The sequence below is a fragment of the Apteryx rowi genome, unplaced genomic scaffold, assembly GCF_003343035.1.
Source record: "Apteryx rowi isolate R43461 unplaced genomic scaffold, aptRow1 scaffold_34, whole genome shotgun sequence".
Lineage (NCBI taxonomy): Eukaryota > Metazoa > Chordata > Aves > Apterygiformes > Apterygidae > Apteryx > Apteryx rowi.
The window spans coordinates 2,253,583-2,276,683 of record NW_020449863.1 but is presented as its reverse complement, the minus strand read 5'-3'; the positions used below and the strand labels follow the sequence as shown (position 1 = coordinate 2,276,683).

Below are 23,101 nucleotides of genomic sequence, written 5' to 3'. Positions count from 1 at the left end.
ACAAGCAATATTAACAGCAGCATTCAGGCTCTGACAAACTTACTGAGACCCAAAACAACACACAGAGCAAAGTCTAGTACGTCACAGACAATTCAGTTATAAAAAAAAGGGATCATCTGAAACACACTGGCTTTCCAGGTACATTTCACTGATGCATTTACACTGACAGGTATTCTCTGGGGAACAAGGAAGTTGGTGTGAAGGACTGTAAATGTAAAAGAAAAAAAACTGATAAAGCACTCACAATAAACTGAGACTCTCCACCAACATCAACGCCTTTCCCTTCCTACTCCAGCCCCCCACTTTATTATTTTTTTAACTGCATTTGTCAAGTGATGATGCTAATTCCTGGTTAGAAAAACGTCTGTATATTTAGTGTAGTTTTTGTAGAATTTAAGTCCACTTCATACAGGTTACTGCTGATTTTCCAAGACAAAATTCCATTTCAATTACATGTTTGCAAAACATTCAATCTTTAGATTGCAACAACACTGGGAAAAATCTGACATTCCCCATTACTGCAGTAAGTTTCCTCTGATGCAAAACATCTGAATGCACTGCTACCAACAGAGTTTTCATCTGAAACTCATGGAAACCCTCCAACTTGTAAAATATTTATTATTTATTTCGGGCAACAAACTCATCTGAGTTTTTTTGTGGTGTGGTTTTAACTAGTACATTTTCTCCCAGGAGGAAAACCATGTTGCTGTTCTTTAAACCTGCTATTTCTTCATCAATTCTAGGCTATAATTTCAGAAGCAAAACACAGAAGTACTGAAGTCATTAAGTGAGATAACACGAGCCAAAGCAACATACCCTCTTCTTTCACGGATAAAATTTACTTTGTACCATGCAATGTTTATTTGCAAAATTTTACTAATCCCAAGTCACGACAAAAACAGGAATAGTTCTCCAGCTTCTATTATCTAGGAATTAAGTTAGACAGTATTGCTGAAAATAAAAGTGTTGGAACACATTTCTGAAATTAGTTAAGCTGGATGCTTCATTACCTTTTTCTCTTCCCCTCTCCCACTCTTACATAAATAAGTATCTAATTTGTAACCAATGTACAAGCAAAGTTTATGTGAACCCATTCTGTGCTATTCTAAGCCTTTTTGTAACATAAATGCAGCTACGCAAGACTCCATGAAGTCAAGAAAAATAAGAGGTTTCCTGGTTTATCTTATTTATTTCCTTTCCCGAAGGAGGATGTTTTGTGTCCATCCCAGCCACTCACGAACCCAGGCTCCGCAGGCTGCACGGCTGTCAGAGGTTGCTTGTGTTTTACAGGCGATAGCAAGTTATCTTACAGATTTAGTGATAATATGCTTACACCACAGGAATAGTCTCTAATATCCTAATGATGGACGCGCACGCAAAATACTAATCTTACAGTACCGTCACATTAAAGAGATTCACTTCTCGATATTAATACTAAACACAGCCCATAGTACATGCTGTTCTCACTTGTCTCGTGCTTCCTCCGCACTCAAGGGAACACTGCCCAGACCCATCTTTCCTGGTATCACTTCAGGCCCAAAACACCGCTGCCTTTCCAACGCTGCAGGGGAAGCGTTCTCCCCCAGCGCTGTCGGAGGCGGCAGGATCTCCCGGGCTCTTACGCTCAGCACAGATTTTACGTGCACCAGAAGGCGTTACAGGACACGGTGGGTATAAAGATGAGGGTACGTGACGGCTCTTGCCTCACTGACAAGTAACACTGCGCAGTGATTTTTAAACAGAAGTCCCTTGCCATGGAGAAGAGATTTTAGCAACTTAAAACACTAGCTTAGTTTCCTGATATTTAAGGTACATAAATGCCTTCCACTTATTCATAACCCCACACAGGCACTGCTTTATTATCTCTCAGTAACAAAGCCCTTCTAGTAAAATGCCAACTTTTTCACTGACAAGCTAAAGTAACCTTGAAAAACCATGGTCTTTCTGTACTTTTTTTCTTACCTGCAAACTAAGGATAAAAGTATGCTCCCTTCTTTGTGAAGAAGAAAAAAGAAAAAAAGCTTTGTTAAGAAGTATTGTTATAAAGTATTAACCTAGTACAAGTTTTCTGACATAATCTCTTCCTAAAGCAGAATTATGACTGCAGGTCTGCTCCCTTAGTTACATGCTGAAATTTAACGATTGCATGCATCCACACACATTCCCAAACCTGCTTAGCACTGCTGCGCCTAGAAATCTCACTGCTGCTATACACCAGAAAAGGGAGATCGCCAGAACTGTAAGAGTCAGAGTTGCAGTGACGGGTCCTCCTGAACCACCTCAGGGCAGACAACACGGTGAGAGGAGCAGCAGCCTCCTGGGGCTGCCCGACCAGCCACTGCCACACATGCATGGTGAAAGAGCATCAGCCCAACCAGCTGAGCTCCTGCAGCTGGAGGAGCTGCCGTCCTCCCTCCCAGCTGGTATGAACGCCAGGCACAAGGTGCCCATTCTGCCAGCTCTAGGGTGAAAATGTTGTATCAGCTGTTGTAATTAATGGATACCACTTCACACTCATAAAATCGCTTCTGCATCTTGCATGCTATAATGGACACAAGGTTTGCTGTTTATATTGTAAAATAAAAAGTCCCTTGTTTCTTGGAAGTTCAAGACCAAACCTCTCTAATCACGAAGTCAATCTGACATGACACTAACGGCAGCAGTCATAAAATCCCACTTTTCTTTACCTGCATGGAGATGCCTCCCCGAATTCTGCAACTGTTTTTGGCATCAGTACTAGAGGGACACCTACACCACAGCTAATGCTTACTCTAGGAGGAACCAAATCAACCACAGCGAAATTTTCTTTAGCACAGAAAAGAACTAGAACTTCTTTGTACAGACAAGTCACAGTACAGACACTGCTAAGCTACCTGCTTAGGTTCATGGATAACACCTAAGCCCCAGGACTCCCACACAGCCAGCCAGCCTGCGAGGTGATATTTGCTCATAACACGTTACTCATAGCACCTTAAAGGGACCGAATCTACATTTCGGTTTCTACTGAAGAGCAAGTATTGAGAAATAATGGGAACATTTCCATATAAAGTGTCATTTCAGCCCAGACAACAAGTAGAAATATCTACACTGATGTTAGCCAATAACCACTCTCAAAAAGGGAGCTGAGCATAAATACAATAAAGAACTGACTAGCTCTTTAGTTAAGCTCTTTCGCTTTATGATGTTAGCAACTAAAACAGTCCCAGTGAAGATCTGAAGCTAGCACCTCCTATAAACAAGGTGCGAGCGGAAAGCATTGCTCACACTTTTACTGCTGCTGTGGCTGCTACTGCTACTGCCTCGCAGGAGACTTTGTGTAGCAATCAATCTGCCAGTCTGCTACATGCAGCGTCTGAACAATTGTAGAGCTATTAAATATTAATATTTATTATTTAAAAGAGTATCTTTCTTCTTTCAGACTACAGACCCACCATCTCAAGTGCTGCTAGTTTTTTTTTAAACAGAGCTTTGCCAACAATAAGAAGTTTCCAAGGGGCGGGGGGGGGGGGAAGCCTACAAATGAGGTAACAGCAAAATTAACCAACTTCATTCATGAAGAAGAATTCTAGAACAGCACGAGAGACTTCTATAAGTGTGACTACACACATTTTAAAAATCTGTAGCTCAGCTGCTTCCACAGAGGTAAATAAAAATGAAGACAGCTTCAATAACTATTTCAGTTGCTAACCTGGCACCATTATATCTGAGCATAGCAAAAAAAGGCATAGTAAGTAAAAACTCAGAAAAGTAGATAAAGCTTTGTCTAGTGTTGAATGATAGCAGAAATAGATAATTTTTTGTAGAGTTTTTCCCCAAGTGTAAACTGGAATGTAAGTGATTATTGCACCAAGTAGATACAAGAATACAGGAGAAACTCGATTCCAGGATTCTCTATACAACTAAAGCACAGTGATCTTCGTTTTCCCATTTAAATTGAAAAACTGTAATTAAAGGGAGGAATTCAGTCTCATCTTTATCTAGGTTAAGCCAAAAAGAAAGCTTCTGAATCAATTCACCTGTAAGGAAACACATCCACAGGTAAACAGTGTTATGTGACACTGCAACTTCTCAGAGAAAATCTATCACAGAAAGGAGCATTTTGGACTCTGTAACAATTAGGTTAAGACCCTCTAGAATTTCATCTTGAACATATTTATTGTGGAAGTTCTATATAAAATTGAAGCGTCACTACTGCTATTGATAAATCATGAAACTCTATGATGAAGGTGTGCACAGAATCTACCTGTACGGAAAAAAATCATACGCCTTTTCACAGGGAAACCTTTAGGAAGTGCCATACATTTCTTATGCAGAATGTTTGGCCATATTTTGGCCAATCTATCATGTTTTGTATCATTCACACACAGATTACTTATAATCTATTCCTTACATGGATGGAGATTCTAAAGTGGAAAAAAAGCACAGATTTCTTTCCTCCACTGTTTGCTGCAAGGTTTTAGCACCAGCGTTTAAACAAAGGAAACATCCCTACGGATCGCAAGAGAAGCGGGAGCGATCATGAATGTGTCTGGTGTTAGAAACGATCGAGTACTACACACATACCAAGCACCCAAGGATTAAATCTGGTTGTGACTAAATAACAGGTAGCAACATAATGAGCCATGAGTAAGCTGCATTTCTTGCCTGCTTGCTTTCTTCTTCCAAAAATCAAGAAATTAATTAATCAAGAACCGATCCCAATCGATGTCTCCTTGGGATGAAGAATCTTTACACGCTAAAGTACATAAATTCAAAAAAAGCAAGGACGTTGAGCTGCAAGCATAAACCAGTACTTGTGGTTTCCAGCTCTGACAAATGATACTGAAGCAGCTGCACAGCCTTTCAGTTGTCTCTCAGTCATGTTGGCCATTACTCCATCACAGACCAGAAGTCTACTTCAAAACTCTTCTCTTCAGCACACAGGGTATTGCATCCAATATTTTATAACAAATCATTAACAACAATGCTAGGTTAAAAACCTGCCTGTAACCCAGAGAAAGAAAACCTATAAAGAAAACCTGTAATTTTACACTAACTTCACTAATAAAGTGAAAAATACACTGGAAAATGAGATATATATTGTAGGTATCTATTGTTTTCAATTCAATTCTCTTCTTTTAAAATCCTAGATGTTTCTACAACTTTGATATCGGGGGGGGGGAATCTGAAGCTGAAAAATAACTGCAGCTATTATCTCAAATCACAGAATTACCCCGTTTACTCCATTAATTGGCTCTTAATTCTATTTTTTTAATAATTTCATATAAGCTTATTAAGCATTAATTACTATAATTCATTTATTTGCATTTTTAGAACAATCACTCAGGAATATGCTATTTCTGCATAATACTACCAGCCAAAATAACAGGATTTTTCATGAATTAAAATGTTACCCTGTTCTCTCCCCTTCCTTTCCCCTCTTCCCCTGACAGAACATATCAATAAGAACAAAGTGCTTTAGACTTTTTTCAGCACCTTTTAAATTCTCCGATAACCTTGTTTTCCAAAATTCCATTTGGGTCTTTTAGTGTTGGCAGGGGAAAATTAAAACAGAGATAATCTGAGTGCGAGACTGGTACATTTGACATTAGCAACACCGTAACAGCATGTTCTAACCACACTTTCTTGGGCTACAACCTAGGGTATGGCCACACGCACAAACTACCAGCGAGCAAGCAGAAGAGGGAGCGATAGTGTCACAGCTTCCCAGGAGTAACTATGGACTGTGTGCTCTTAACCAAGAGTAAATGCCAGGTTGTTTGACCTATTAATCCACATTTACTAGTCTCCTATGTCAACATGCTGTAGGTTTCTGCCTCACTCGCCCTCCCAAGCCTTGCATTCATGCCCACACTTTAATAATAGGTGCGACCATCCTCTGTGACTTGCAAGTTGCACACCAAAAAGCGACATGCGGGAGACCTACAAGGAATGCAGCCCACACCTGTGAGCACTGGGAGAAGCGCTCCAGGAGAAGGTGTGGAAGGGGAGAGGGACAACCGTCCCTGCCCTCGGGGATTCACTGCTCTGCTGGGGCTGGCGCACAGCTTTGCCCGATGCTACCGACACCAGCTGGAGGCTGCCCTGCCAGCTCACGCCAGCCCAGGGGCAGAAACTGGGACTACCCAGTAGCTCCCAGGGCCATGCCACCACCAGCCATGTAACGTAGCCTTGATATAGAGACTGCATGGGAGGAACGCAAGCCACTCATGAATCGAAAACCACTCTGACTCAGATTTTTGCCCCTTTATCATGTAAAAACTTACTGCTCAAGACAGTGTTGCACAAGTCGTTGAGCAAATGAGTAAAAGCAAAGATGGCAGCAGCATGTGAAAACCTGAAGGACCAACGCCTTCAGCTTCTTACAGAGGGAAACACACCCTTTGGTGCATTTTATAGATGTGGCCAGCAACAGAGATATAAACCTGACTATGGGTATTCTCATGTTTTTAAACACTTCTGAACAGCATTGCAGGCAAAACCCATGAAATTCACGCATGTTTGGATGTGTATGAAGGAAAAACAAAAAAGGAGTGGGAGGAAAGAGCAAAGGACAAAGACTTGGCACCTAAATGCTATCTAATGTATGTTTCTGTGATATTATCAGAGTATCTTCTTGTCACACATTAAACAACTGTGACTGACATTTGTCACATTTGGTCATTCCTTCCCTTAGCCTGTCCCCAGAGCAGGATCTGCATATGTTCAGCAAGTTTTTATGGTTTATTTGTCCGCTCTTCTCTCAGTGCTGCCCTGTGTCATTGCAGAATAAGCAGGTTGAAGTAGCAAGCCCCTGGGGAGGTTCCTGGGGCTGCTTCTCTCACAGTGAAGTATTTGGCCATGTGAAGCAGGGGTCTGATGTACAGTTCAGAAAGATGCTTTTTCAGCTTTCTCAATCTGGGCATTACTCAAACTTTTGAGACCAAAATTCAGTCCTGAGAATGTATCTGCAGTCTGAATCTTTTTGTCCAACTTTTCATGAAAGTTTGCTTAGTCAATTGTACCTTAGATATTTCACCAGCTTTGCTACTTCAGCAACTTTGAGCGCGGCTTGCAATTACTTTCTGCGAATGCTAAGAAAATGTTAACTGTCACTATGCATCAGTCTTCACTATCTTTTCAAACTCCTTTTGATGACTAATACATATTCCTAGAACTGTTAAAAGTGAGATAGATACAATAACAGGCGAAGCAGAAGTGTTACAAAAAAGTAACATTTTTGAAAGACTACCAGGTTAAAGAAATGAGAATATCGCATTGACCCTGTGTTAATATAGCCTTCTTAAGAGTGTTAGATGAAAACCCCTACAGACCTTTATGGTATTTGTAATTTTATTCATATCTGCATATCACTGCTGTTACAGTGAAATACTGCAGATATTTAGTTATACTGTAATACTGTAAAAATTCACCAGTATAGATACTATATTGATTTTTTTTCTTAGTTGAGGCATGTATCAGAAGATTCTTGATGATCTGTGTATGGGCACACATTTATAACGTGTCTACAGTCACTGAGATCCAGAGTCAAAACCTTTGTGCTTGTTGGGGCAGAGCTCACCCCAGCTCTCCGCAGGGAGACACCAGCTCGCCCTGGGCACCGCTGTGCAAAACGAGCCACCTCCCTCGGAGCCAGCTACCTGTAAAGGCGGCAGTATCCAAAAAGTAGTGGCACTTTGATCATAAGTTTAATGTAACGAAGCCTGGAAACAGAACTAGCTGATCCAGCTTACAGTTCACTTAATTAAGCACAGGCTCAGCTAACTAATTCATGAAGCAGGAAGTAAGTACTGCTTCATCCAGCTGTGTTTACAATCGCTTAATAGAGCCACTTCATAAAAGGTTCATTTAACTCAGTCAAATTAGGAAAAGGTAAGAAAAACTACAATAACCCAATAAGGAAGGAGACTTTATAAACAAATATAAATTACTCTTTGGTAGATTTATGGCTCCACAAGAGGCAACAACAGTACTGTCACAGACTATATAACGAGGCAGGATTTCACTTCTAGCTTTAAGATAAGGATCTTGGCTGAAGATGTCAAACCGACATGGAAAAGCATGCCAGTTAAGGGTGGCAGCTGTCATCATTTCCTTATATAAAGTATGGCATAATGAGCGAAAGCAAAGAAGCATATACAAGGAGAGTAAGATTACATCTGTTGCTACATTGGAAAACCCAGACAAATTTCCAGGCACGTAAACCCTCCAATTACAACCATGAATGGCCATGACTACAGAAATGCAACCTTTTGCATTTACTTCTTGGTGACTGCTGCTCATTTAAGCAGGGAACCGTTTGCCCTTCTGTTGGGGGTTCAATGGAAACAGKATTTTCTCCAAAATACAGCCTAAAGTATTTGGACTACCATAGCCGTGGGGAGAGGGAACCCTAGGTGTTGTGGAATACCTCAGCTGGATTTCATTATTTCTGGAAAATGAAGCGCTCTCTTGTTTTGAGACAGAAGCCTTTGGCTCCTTCCCCCAGGAAGCTCATTACAATTCTTTAAGCAAGCTACTATGGAATAGGGTTCTTCTGGAAAATAGGAGAACAAATTAAGAGAAACCATTTACACTTTTCTAAATTAGGACTGCGGCCAATATTATTCTAATGTAGCTTTTAAAGCATTAAATGTCTTCARTAATATCACTTCCTGAGAGTAATAATATTTAAATGAGTCTTAGGCCCAAGAGACTGGATAGAGACAGAGACAGAGCATCTCAGTACTCACCTCAAGCGGTCAATATACACACAGTCAGCCTGACACTGTAGTATCTGAAAGTGAATCACTGGTCACTGAATGATGGATTCAGACCCACGTTAGTGCACATGGTATGTTAAAAGATTTCCCAGATCTTGCAAATCAGAAGGTCTTGTACTAGGTAACCCAGTGTTGGTTTATAAGGAAGGCAAGGATTCACACCTCCCTCTCCCCATTAAAAAATAAAATAAAATAAAATGAATTTGAGAACACTTAGTCTGATACTTGTGAAAATGGATCACGTAGACTCAAAGATTACTTTTTTAATTCACATAGATCTAAACAAATGGATACATAATGTATATAGCGTAAAGAGAAATGCATGGCCTAGACACAACTGATTGCTTATCAATTGCTCGAAACAAATAATTTAAGGTAGTTTTAAACTAGCTATGACAGTACTGATTCTCTCAGAAATCTGAAATGTATGTGTCAAATTGAAACCTGCAGCAAATTAATTTTTTAATTAATAAATGTGGAATATTGTAACATTTTATGGGAAACAACTGAAAGGATAAAAAAGCTGAAAGAAGTTTGTAAGTATTAAAGATATAGTGATAGGGTTTTATATTTATCTTCATGATTATTGGCAGTACCTAGAGTAGGGGTAGTTCAAAAATTTTTGGTGTAATTACAGTGAAAGATATCTTGTTTAAAAAGGTTTCACTATATTAACACAATAGTTGTGTTAGTGGCAGTGTAAGACTATGAGCAAAGCAGTATTTAGGGAGAGGTAATCCCCTTAAAATAGGCTGATACTTGGTCTATTTAATTAGTCTATCTAATATCTAACCATTTTAGGCAAAATATCAAGCTATAGATAGGACTTGCATGTGAGAAAGTTGTCAATGTTGTCTACACAACAGCCACTGGGGGGAAAGATATGGCCACTCTCTAGGAGCCTTGGGTGAAGTATTTTGAATTGATAACTAGTATTACCATGTACATGAAAGTACTTCTTCTCCAAGGGTGCCCAGGCAGGAGGGCAGGTCAGCAAAAGCGGCACGGCAGGGCAGGTGACTCGCAGCCAGTCGCCCACTTACCCCCGACAGGGAGAGGCAAAGCTCCTGCAAGCCAGGTTCATACCAATACGTTTTGCCACCTCTTGAAGCTCCTAGGTGAGCAGCACCAGGTCCAAGGAGGACTGTGGCTCACTTCAGAGGAGGTCCCACAGAGCGCACCAGAACGCTCACGACGACGCCAGCTTCACCTAGCAATTGCAAATCCCCACCATAAAGCAATGTCTAAGCAAACTCTCTACCAGTCAGGGACACAGAGGTTGGCATTGCTTTTTTGTTTTTTCCCCATTTATGAACACTCTTTGCAGTGCCAAATGTCACTAGAGGCAAATACTCACTAAGAAGCGTGCAAAATTTAAGTTTTATTTGCAGGTAAACATTTTCCTTGGGCCAAACTAAAAATTTCTATCCTGATCTGTATAACCCAAGCTAAACTGCAGCCCAGAGCTAATGTGACAGCCAAGATCTTCCTAAAGGGACTTGTTACGACAGAAGCCCTGCCTTAGTTTTATTTAAAAACAGCTAATTAAACACAAGTAGAAAAGCCACCACTACTGTTATCTAAGACAAGTTTTTAAAATCTGAATAAGCTTCCCACTAGCACTAATACCATATCCCACATGCTAAAGGAAGTGTCAGTACTTCACTGCTGATGAAGGAATTTATTTTTAGCTTTGGCAAGAAATGTGCAGTTGGATGTATGCACAATAATACATAGAAATAAAAAACAGGTTTACCCCACAACAGATTTATTTTTTCCTTTACCTCTGTGTCTCTCATGCATAGCAACAGGTAAGGTAGAACACCTAAAGTTCCCACAGAAAAGCTTAACACTGTGGGATTTTTCTCTAAAAAAAATTAAAAGACTTATCCCCAAACCTGACCCAAACTGTCCTATTGTTAGCATGAATCCTTCACATGTATGGTTGGGGGTGGGGAGGGGGGAAGCACCTTTCTAGGGCTCAATCTAAAGCTCTTTCCTACTACTTCTTACCACTGCAAAGTTGCTAGAAGCCTTCAAAGCAAGGATGCCCTCAAGAATGCAGTTAGAAGTTTCATGTGAAGAAAGCACTTGCTGATTCTCCATCATACCGGTTTCTTATCACCCTATTTTCCAGCCAGAACACATTCTTTACGAAACGTTATATAAGGTTTACTGATAAGAGCAGCAATCAAGTTTTAAAACGACTAAAATAGATTACACTGCTAAAATTAAATTACAGTATCCCAAACCACATTTTGTTTCAATTATAAATTCTGCTTTTAACTTTTATTCAACAAAATCCTCAGTCTTGCAACAAGTCAAAATGTATTTCCTAAGATGTAGGGGAAAAAAAAGAAAAACAGTAAAATATATATATTTAGAAAAGCAAATATATTTCTAGCATCTTAACCTAGTGATTCCTATACAAATCTCCCAGGTCAGTCCAACATGAGCCACGCACTTCCCAGATTCTATGGTCAGATTTCCATGCCTCAAATTCAGGTCAGAGATGCTGCCAGATTTTCACCAGAGGATTCCAAACGACTCTTGCTAAAAGCCATTAAAATAAATGGAAGTGTCTTTGTATCAGCCTCTACTCATCAGGAACAAAGCTGGCAAATCACAGCCCTAAAAATTTCAGTTCCTTTGAATTTTGTTCTGAAGATAAAGAGTTAAACTTTAGTCTCCCTTTTACTGTTCTACCGTAAGAAATTGTGCAAGTCTGCAAAAGACTATATGAAGCACTTGTAATTTTAAAATTTCCAATTCACCCTCCCCCTTTCCCTAGGGTTGCAACATCTTAAATTCTAAACTGAATGCTTTGAATTCTGAAGCAGATAAAGTACAGTACATCGCCCAGTTTAAGAAAGTGCATTTTAGCAAGGTCATTTCTTTCTCCCACACATACAAATACAAATTCATGCACCGAATACCTGCCCTTATTTTTATAAGCTTATTTCTGTTGATCATATTTAAAGAAAAAAAGTGAGACTTTCTATATAAGATGCTGTATCCATATCAAAATTGCATTGCATGAATCAGCAAACAAAGAACAACTTCAGTGAGGTTTGCTTTCACTGAGATAACACACACACAAGAACAATACATGTATATCTCTAAGTGGATTTAGTCTTTAAAAAGACTCACATACTTTTGTTTGAGACAACAAGAATGCTGCAATTAATTATCTGATTTACACTGAACAGAGGCTGGTTTGGTAACAACTGTTTAAATAAGGGAAGCCTGTGTTGAAAGATTTTTTTTTTACTACTACTACTACCACATCAGTAAAAATAAAGTGGAAAAAGACCTCTTATTTCTGAAGGGCAAATACATGTTTTACACACAAAACGTACAGCAATGTACATACTTGAAATCGCTGCACACACAGTTATTTTAGCTGCCTATTTTGAATGAATCTTTACTGCCTCCTGCCTGAGGCCCGTATGCAATCAAAACTTCCCTGCAGGGGCTTTCTTACTTTTTTTTTTTTAAACATAAAATTGGTATTGAAATCAAAGATTGGTCACACAGAAGCAGTTTTTACTTAAATGCTTTAAAAGATCACTTGCACAGAATACCTCTCCCTTTCAATTTAAAGCCCATCCCGCGACACACTTCATGATCCACACTGCAGAGGAGGAGGTGCAAGTATTCACACCACAGAAGTCACCGTGCCAGAAGCATTCTGCCAGCAAATATTAACTTTGCAATTGTCTTTCTGTTATTTTCTCTGTCGTCCGCGTACATACGAATAAAATAAATTATTTTCTCAAGGTTAGGATGCTACACTGTAGCGAGCTATCTCTACCTTTGCAAAAGCTCACCTTGCTGGCTGCTAATGAGGTTGCAGAGTTAACTTAATTACACAGATGAGTATTTACCCTGGTATTTACTTTTCGGATTTCCCCTTTTCCCTCCAGGGAAAGGGAGGGTAGGGAAGGGAACTGTAAAACAAAAGGAAATGGAACTCGCTTTTAAAGAGCCTTTAAAAGCACCAAGACTGATCTGCCACGGTTCGGAGGAACTGGGAGAAGCGGCCCTGGCGGCACTTCGCGGTAAAGACAAGACGGATATACTTTACCCGCGCAGAAGTTCATCAGCGCCGCGGACTCGCACGCCGGAGCGAGGCAAGGCAAGCCGTCTGCCATTGCCGCCACCTCCGTTACCAGCGCTACAAAGGCGGCTCTGCCCGCGCTTCCTGCCGCCTTCCCGGCGCGGCTCAGGGCGAAGCCCCGCTCTCCAAGCCTGACGGCATGCCCGGACCTCTGAGGAAGCCCTCCCCGGCCAGATGGCCCACCACAAAGCACTTCTGTGCTGGCACAAGCGAAGGCTCCGTCAGCGCGCTCGTCCCCGCCCGCGAGAGCGGGGGAGCGGCGCCGGGCGGGGGGGCAGAAGGGGCGCGCACCGCAGGCTGCCGCAGGGAGCGCCAGCCCCCAGGCGTCAGGAGCGCGCTCGCGGCGGCGCCTGCACGGAACGCGCGCACCGCGGCGGTGCCCCGCGGCGCGCGACCTGGCCACTAGCGACGGCAATACCGCGACGTACTTGCGCCTTCTCTTTAAGGGAAGCGGGCTGCAGGGCTCATCGGCTGCTCCTCCACCTGCTTCGAAGCAAGATGATGGCTATTGTTTACACCCCGACGGGGCCAGCGCCAATTCCGTTTAAAATCAGAATAATTAGGCTCTTACATCAGCAACCTGCGATTCCCATTTCAGATCTGACTACTGCAGCTTATTCACAGCTAACATTAAACAATTATAGGATTTTGTGAAATTACACATGAAAATCTGACAGCAAGTAATTTCCCCTCAGTCTGAAGATACCAAACAACCAAGACTAATTAACGAATAGGATTCTTATACTTTAGCAATTCAGATAAACCGTTATTGTTTGTTTGCACGTCAGAAAGACTACAGATCTAATGGCAGTCAAAAGCACAGGACGAAAGGAAAGGTTTTTTGGGGGGGAACTAGTATTATATTAGAATATTTTTCATATGACATCTTTCAAGATGAAAAAGCAATGACATCATTGGCAATATAGTTATATTCATTTCTTTACATCAAAATGAAGTAACATATTCTGGTTTAAAACTAGCAGCTTTTCAAGGCTATCATTCTGTTAAGCAGAAGAAAACTCGTATTACAAATGCATTACAACCTACTTAATGTGATCATGATTTTGTCTGTCTTGCAAGATGAAGTACAGCCAGATGAGAACTAATGAATGCAACATGTGTTCATTCTTTTGGTAGCTGTGCCTGAAGCCAACTGGCAGAACAAATACAGCAAGATAAATGTCAAAACAAAACTATTTGTGAATATGTATTGCATATATTTGCCTCATCTCTCTATCACACTTCAAATAATTTAGCATTTTCAAAGCTTTGCAAACATATTAAATATCTTTGGATTTAAGCCTGCTTTCCAGGCGACAGTAGGATAGTCAAACAAAAATACATGAGGGAAGTCCACGTGTCCTTTCAAAAACAAGGAGGGGCAACACTTTTTTCCATCCTCAAAAACAAACTGTTGATAACAAGGTTCATAACAACACATATAGCTGAGAGAGCACTCAGTAAAGGGTTTTGCATTCCCCCCCCCCCAAAAAAAAAAAAAATTCGTAATCTGTATTTTCCAGCAGCTCCTGATGCACTCACTGTGAGCTTTCTTTCAGTGAAGGCAGAAACCAGCCTCTTCAGTGATTTAAAAATACGCTTAGTCAGCAGAACACAACTCTGCAGCGTGAAGCAAGACAGACAACAGAAGCAAGGCAGGTTATTGTGATTAATAAAGAGAACAAATAGGCAAGCTCAAGAAACTGAATGGTGGAAATGATAAAGGGCAAAAGGCCCAAGGGGTACCAAGTCAAGGAAAGGGCCCTAGTTAAGCCAAGGGCCTAAACAAGCAGCCCAAGCAACAGAAGTGACTGAGAGCCCATACTCTTAACTTGTTCAAATCACCACGTTACACTAGATTGTTAGATTAAACCATCTTCATTGCAAGATGAAACACTACTGAGTCTTAGCCTGAGTGCATTAGGCCAAACAGAAGTTTTGCACACTGGTAAAGAATGGCACAGAGAAAGCAGAAGGTGGCTTAATTTGCCATTTTAAATGGCCAGTAGCAATCCAAAGGATGACAAACTACATACATCTGTCAGGAAGTACCCAACTAAACTTACAGATCTAACTAATAAAATTTCTTAGAATGCTTTATTTTCAGAATAAAAGTAAAATATATTTTCTATGAAAAAAAAGAAAAAAGATAGCATCTCATACTGCACAAAAAGAATATGAAATGCTGATATTTCCATAAGACCCCTTTCGTCCTAATAAAGATGGATCATCTCAACAGAAGAAGAAAAGCTGCATTAGCGCAGCATTTGAAACTAAGTTTAACACCTGCCAAATCAAGAGCAAGCAGCGTGAGGTGAAAGGAGCCAACCCAAATATTAAAATAAATTCAAAATTATACTCTTAACACTAATGTTGTAAATGAGACAGACTTCAAATTGCTGACTGTATTCATGCTGACTCTGAAAATGGCAGAAGTGCTGTCACTCGAGCAATCCTCTGTTCCCTATTGGTCTCAGGATTTGGACCAGAATTGCTTGCTTTGTCTCTAAATATTTCATGAAACCTCAACTCCTCATAAGTGTATTTCACTCTTCTACTTCTGGCCCATACCTGTCCTTCTAAACAACCTCCATCTTTTGCAGTCCTGCCCTCTTCAGCAGCTGCCTAGCTCTCTAGCCTCTTCCACCTTAAACACTATCGCAGGCTCCTCTTCTCAGCCATTATTTAACATGAATAGGGGATGAAGAGTCACTCCTCTCAAGTATTTTAGATAAATACAAAATGAAAGTAGTACATAAAATATGACAGAACAAAATAAAATCCATATATCACGTAAAGTAGGCAAGTCATCTTTGCCTAGAGAAATCCCTTTCAGCATGTCAGTGGTGAAAAGTTCAACGTTACACTTCATAAAGAAAAAAAACGCTCTTCAATCTCACGTAATAAAGCACCTTAAAAATTGGGAATAGAGCCATGTATGTTGTAAGAGTTGGGTTTGCACAGATACTTTAGAAACATTATGCATCTGGTAAGGACAGTGGATGTTTTAAAAAAACTAAAGCTGTATCAATCAGATTATGAACCCACAGAAGAGCCATTGCTGGACACTTAAGGTTTTGAAATACCAAAAAACATTCCAACCTGCATTTTCTTCAAGGGTGGGGTCAAATGGTTTCTCTGGCATTTGAAGAGAGTAGTAGCAAGCTCTGAACTCTTCCGGGTCATTACTTTTAAATGAAGATGAGGAAAAAGTGGGTCTCCTGCCCCAACTATGTAATTCTCTTTCTGTGACCCAGCTAAGGCAACTTTGGGAACCTTTTGCCAAAGTCACCACACCCCAAACAGTATAAACTGCAGAAGAGAAACATTCTTCCCATGCTATTATCAGTAACTTGGAACCAAACAGGAAAAATTATTGAGTTTCCTCGATAAATGATTCTGCTACCGAAAAAACATCTACAATTTTACAAAATCTGCAAAAATTCTCTCTGGTGTTTTCGCAGAACAAGGATTTCTTCATTTTTTTCAAATTCAGTAAATTGTTTGCCTCATAAGGCAAATGAGAGTTCCACATGTTGCTATGTGGCCTTCCCTCCAATGGATTATTGGAAATTCACCCTACCTACTGCTCTTTCAAAACATCCTGTAGCTATAGCTATACATAATACTTCAGCAACCAATTATATTGAGACTAGTTTAATGGCACTTTTGTTTTCAAACAGCAAGGTGGCACCACCAGTTAATTCTGTTTCTTCATTGGTATAAAGCTTACTGTTTTTCCACTGGCAAACAGTTCTTCAATTATTTTGCTTTGTTCTGGGGGGGGGGAACCTACAACATGTTCAGAGGCAATTACCTGCATGGCCAGATGGTATGATGTTTCAGCAGCAGTATGCTTCTCTGTACCATTATTACCTCTACCCCATGGACATGACAGGAGTAACAAGGATTTGAAATAGCAGGACTTATGAAAAGTATGCACAGGTTAATAAATTATAAAGGACAAGCCCAGTCTTGCAGGATTCAGTGCTTTCATTAATCCTAGACTTCTGAATAGCAGGGATTGCTTGGGCTAAGGTAGCTAGGGAGCCTCAGCTCCTTCCAGTCACTCCCTCCGCTCGTTTTACTCTACTCCAGGTGCTGGCACTGCAATAAAGTCTATTAAAATCCCATTCTCTGAAGCATTAATACACAGAATTATGGAAGGCAGGACCTTTGATGAAGGTCACTTTCAGTTGGCATAAGTCAGCATGACTGCTAAAATAAGCATTCCTGCCCTTTTCCTGCATCATTCCCATCCTTATCCTTTCTTGTGATTGGCACAACAGCTTGCGTGGCTGCACACAAAGCATGCCGGGAGGCCGAACCACGTGAAAACCAACCCACCAAAACCAAAACACAAACTCACCAGGCCAGTTTCATGCCATGTGGCACAGTGCACAGTTGTTCCAGCAGGAGGGAGGTGGCAGCGCCCAGCTGCAAAGAGCAGTAGGGACCATTTCTGTCAACAGCAGCTCTGCCTTCAGTTGACTTAAGGTGATTGTGAAACAACTGCACTTGTAAATCGCATTTCATTGCCAAAAAGCTGAGTGAAGCAAGAGCTGATGCAGAACAGAATGAAGACTACCCAGAAGGAGCAATATCAGAGTAGGATGTGGCAGACGGAGCACATAGCAGCATCAGAGGCTGCTCTTATAATCGATCCCAGACTCTCAGCTGGGCTCCCTGGTCCTACAGGCGTCTTTCTCAAGTACAGCTAACACACAGGAAGCATGAGGAATCATACGCGTAATCACAACCTAAAAGCCATCCCAAGGCTGCTCTCCCGATCCAAACTGAATCGGTGCTCATGCAGTGAGCCAACCTGGGAAAGAGAACTGAATGGGGAAGAGTTTTCCCCAAACCAAACTGATCTGACTCAAAAATAAAATAATAAAAGTAATAAAAACCCTTCCAAATATGCATGCATGCTTTTAAGACTAAGTACCCGAATGTCTATTTTCATCAGTTGTTTTTCAGCTGCACCAGCGGCTTACTCTAGTTTGTTGCATACCTGCAGGTGCTGTAGTGCCGACACTACTGAGGTGGCAGCGTGCTGATGCAGAGAGCTGGAAGGGTGGCAAGGTTTCAGCCTGGTATTTCAGCGAGCACAACATCAAACCACAGCTGCAGCACGCCTTCCGCTGCCTGCCTGGAGCAGTTGCAAAGCAGACAGCTCGCAGCTGCTTTCCTGCCTACCCATCAAGCGCAACGCAGAAACAGCCAACAAACAACAAAATGAATATGTATCAAGGCTAAAGCACAGCCAGGAAAAAGTTTCTCCGGTGAATTTTCCTTTGAGCATATGTTCCAGATCACAGTTACGAACAACAATGCCTGTCTTACACCGTGATTCATGAAAACACGCAACATACTGCCCCTGAGAAAGGGCAGATTTTGAACAACAGCATCCCCAGCAGGTGGGGTCACGTTTTGCAGTTTCACCTCTGGTCAAGAATCTACTCAGTTTCAAACACAAGTTTTGCATAAATAGGAAATGATATTTTCATAGCTACAGGTAAATTATACAACATTGTTAAATACATAGCATTTCCATTTTCTGAAAGTAACCAGTAAAAGTTAGATTATTAATAAGGGCAACTAACTGATATTCTTAGTCATACCGAAGCTATGGTTATGGAAGTGACTAGGTGTCTGATCATCAAGTTCATGTCAACAGAAAAAAAATTAGTTTTTCATATGCAGAGGTGGGGAAGCATTGGGGGAGAGACCAATTGCAAAAATGTTTTCTAGCAAAGCACTCTTGAAATGCAATATCTACGTCCAGAAATATTACTCTGCTTAAGAGTTGAGTACTTAAAAAGAAGGAAAAGAAAAAAAGTCATTCTCGCAAACTGAAACATCTCCAACTGTTGGCTGTTTCCACTAATATATTGCTGCATTGTTTATTATTCTAACTACTCTTAAAAATCATTTTCAACTAAATTAACAGGAAAAAAAACAGAATTTGAAACTAGTCCACTGTTTATGATGCAGATGAGAGAGTTTCTCATTTACTATCCAGTTTGAAATGCTGAGGAAGTAGAAAATCCTCTATGAAAACAACAGTAATAAAAACAGCAATCCTTCAGACAAAAATTATTATTATTAAGGATGTCCTGCACGGGATTTGCCGATGTTTTTGAGGCTCCCACAGGGCTTGCAAGCGGGTGACTAGTTGCCCTGGAAGGATGCAGCTGTATCTGCACACAGAAAGCTGCTGCAAGGGACAGCAAAGACATTCCAGAGGTTTGCTCAGATGTGACCACTGGTCCTGTTACTGCAAGTAAAAGAGGGGAAAAAAGCAACAGATACTACTCCAGCTTAGTCTAGATAACAGGGAACTACATTTCAGCTTTCAGACTTTTATGTATGCCACCCAAATATACCACCAGAAACCCAAATATTCCACCTGAGAAGTGATTATCTATATTTGTGACCACAACATAAACATAATATATCTTCTTTAAATATCATCTAGTGCACTCAAATGCGATGTAGGTGTCAGACTTTAAACTATTACAACACTTTGGAGTTTGACCTTATCAAAATATCATTTACAGCCACACAGTTTTGACATACTACATGTAACAGCTGTACAGTCCATAAATTAATTACTCTCCTGCTGTTACAAAATACTAAATGAGGTGGTTCAAAAGGAACCTGCAGAGACAGTTTTATATCAGTTTCACTCCTTTAAGATTATTTGGCAGCATATTTTGGGCTCTCAGGCAAATTGGTCACAATAATAGACATTGCAGTCAGTTTACAAATATAGCATTGAAATATTGTGAAATCCGAAGGCAGGACTTGTGACCTATACTGTTGGACAAACATAAAGGATATCATATGTATTTAAAGAAATGACAAGGATGGAAACTCCTGTTTACATAATGTCTCTGTTTTTTTCAGTAATGTTCTCAGTATTATATTTCGGCTTCACTTTAAAGGGAACATAAAATGGGAGATTGACTGAAGAGGTTCATGGAAAAAAAACGCTACTAAGAACAAACCACACTGCTTCCATGAATTGTTTGATACAAAATCGTCATTGGAAGGAACTGGGCTTGTTCACAACTCAAGAGGACAAAAGCAACCTTTCAACTAAGTCAGCAAACTAAATTCTTCAAGACTAGAAGTCAGGATTTCTTGAAAGTTGAAAAAAAATCACCCATATGAAATTAGGTATTGATTTTTGATTTATTCTTCCTGTAGGAATATTCATGTCATGAAAAAATTGACACAACTGATATCCTGACAGGCTAGCAAGGGGGTATTAAGAAACAACAGCAACCCACCATTTTACTTGGTAGGTTTTTCACAGGTCAAGACTGAGGTCAATGTTTGACTACTGATGACTTTTGACTACTATGTTGATATTGCCAGAAAACCCATTCTCTAGGTCAGGAAAAATTATTCCTTCCTCAGAATCAATCCTGTTCTGACAGCTAAAGGTCACAGCTAAGAATAAAAAGGCTAATGAGAGAGAGAGAAAGAGAGCAAGAAAACTTGGGTGTGCAGTGGTAGAGGTCTAACTGAACTGAGTGATTAAGTAGCTGTGTTGTAGCCAAAGACATACATTGCCAATGGAAGAAAACAAATAAATAAAACCTAACCAAAACAGGGAAGGTTCTTGGTAGCACTAAGAAACAGAGAGCATTTTCCAAGAATCCGGATTGCTAAAGCTAGAGAGACCTACTAAAGGTGAGAAGCGACAGAAACTTGATGGTACCACACTACATAAAAGAAATCTGCATACACAGCAAAGCCATCAGCCCTAGAAGGTGGTATTGGTTACTGCAGTATATGATCAAGTTCACTCTGCCCTTATTTCTCCATGAAGAAGTTTCTATATTCCATATTCATCTAGTCATCTTCAAGTATTAAGAGCTAGAAAAGAAGAATACAATCCAAAACATACTGAAGTCAATGGGAACCTGCTGACTTTAACAGAAATTTAATCAAGCCTCAGATGAAGAGTTTATCCATCTGTACTTTGAGAAGGATAAAAGTCCATGTCCTAAGTGAATAAAATACCAGGAATGACGGGACTAAAATTAAAAGCAACTTCCTTGCTAGCATAGGAAACAACAAAACGGACAGCTCTAAGCCCCTGAGGGCTTAGGATAAGCAGTAATCTAACAGGACAAGATCTACTCTGACATTAGAGATGCAAAGGAAGCAAACTGACAATGAAATAAAATAAAAAGTATTTCTATAATGTCTCATAAGCACAGACTAAGGCAGCATTTGTATTTTTCTTAATACAAGTGAGTATTCCCAAACCTACGTATACATGAGGTCTATGGATTTAAATTTAACTAACTGCACACTTAGTTATGCATGTGCAAGTTCATCCAACCAAGACTGTGATATGATCACACCTCCATCACAAGATTTTTAGATAAAAACTTGAAAAAGACTTTTATATTTAGCTTTTTTCATCTCAACATAGGAGCTTACAATGCACTGAGTAACTGACAGTAATACTACATTTTCAGTGTAACTTATATTTGGAAAAAATGTTTGGCCTAGTATCTCTATAAACAGGAAGGCTCTGCTATTTCCTTCAACCAAGTGCTAGAAACCTACTAAAATAACATAGCCTGCAGCAAAACTTACTTGAAAGTAAAAAACTTGTAACGCTGGACATTTTAACTGGCGTAACATTTCTCCACTGACCATTGTTTACAGTGCGAATATGTTTTTTCTACTTTTAACAGAAATGAAGCTTTCCACAGAAAGGCATACACTAGCCTATTCCATTCACAATTCTATTCAAGGACACCAGAATGAAAGGGATGGTATTAGGAGTAATGAGAAAGTAAAAACCCAAGGGGGGGGGAATCCCCTTTTCTGAAGTCTCTTCTGGAAGATTTGTGTTTCTTTAGGCATCATTTCAGGACACATTCAGTTTACAAGGTAATATATATGAAGCAAAGGTAGAGGCATCTTTCAATCAAAAATAGTTTTTCACTCTTCTGTCAAATTGCTGAAGATTCTGCCCCCCCCTTATAAAAAGCATATAAAATTATACTATAGCACTCAAATTAATGATTTGTTGCAAGTCACTTGTTTAGCTTTCCTGCATTTTAACAGATATTTACATTTTAACCTAAACACGTGTTTGTCTGCATCTCAAAAATAATCCTTGAAATAACTGCTTCACATCTTTCTGTCACTCCTCATTGAAGAGACCTATCACCCTGCAAGGTGGCTCGCAATGAAGCAAGTCCCCTCTACTCCCCTTTAAAACAAAGTCAAGAGATAGTAATTGAGGATTTTAAAGGACTATACTTGATCTTTCAAGGTTTTCTGAACAGAGGACTTATACATCAGAATTCTTCTTTCTCAGTCTCCTGACAGAATTCAAATTATGCATCAAATGAGTTACTCATCAAATCAAGTAGTCCTTTTGGGGGGGAAACAAATGTAATCAGGCATCTGATTTTACCCGTTTAATCACTATCAAGTGGTCAGGGGTAGCTTACATTAAAACAAATGACATGTTTTAAAGCATACCTGCCATCAGATAAAAATCAGTTTGATCCTACAGCATCCTCAAAACCCATGAAGGATACATGCATTGTGGGGAGGAGGGGAGAAGTGGAGAGAAGGGGATTAAATTAAGCACCAATTTGGAAGCATCTTGCTATTTTCTGCCTGCACTGATGAGAACAGGTTTATGGCATTAAAACTGATGAGAGAGAGAGAGAGAGAGAGAGAGAGAGAGAGAGAGAGAGAGAGAGAAAAAATGTACACCACTCAGGTCGTTTGCACTGTCTCATTCAGGAAAAAAAAAAAAAAAAAGGCAGAATAGAAGCAAACCAGCAAACAATAACCTAAATTTTTAATCTGACCCCAGTTGCCAGTGTTGAGAGCCACACAAAATGGTCTGGCTGTAACTCTACCTGCGGCCACTGAACATGGACATCATGGCCATGTGTGATGTGCCATCTGTTTGCAGAAAACTTTGTAGATTAATCTTCTTCAAAAATAAAAATTTTCTCAATCTGTTTTAAAAAGCAGCAGCAATAACTTTTAAATGTTAACTAACTGTTCACCTTTTTACAAGAATATGTTACCAATAGCCAAACCGGAGGCAAGACTCTTCTGGACTCTCTGCACCACACGTACACAGACGCGGTGTGGAGCAACCTGATGGGGGCAAGGGACAGAGCAGCGGCTCTTCAGCGTAGGGCCACTTCCCCAAGCCACC

The 23,101-nt window shown here is 40.2% G+C and overlaps 1 protein-coding gene across 3 annotated transcripts in view; it reads right to left on the bottom strand.

The window, feature by feature from the left end:
• Positions 1–23,101, bottom strand: part of EML4 (echinoderm microtubule associated protein like 4) — a 127,217-nt gene that overhangs the window by 84,576 nt on the left and 19,540 nt on the right. The window contains exon 1 of one of the 3 annotated variants that reach the window (XM_026072369.1): positions 12,850–13,045. The exons of the other annotated variants lie outside the window; for them this stretch is intronic. Within the exon in view, the coding sequence (XP_025928154.1) occupies positions 12,850–12,916 (67 nt within the window). The 5' untranslated portion in view covers positions 12,917–13,045. Of the gene's footprint in view, positions 1–12,849; positions 13,046–23,101 lie in introns of those variants that run through there. 3 annotated transcript variants of the gene reach the window in all.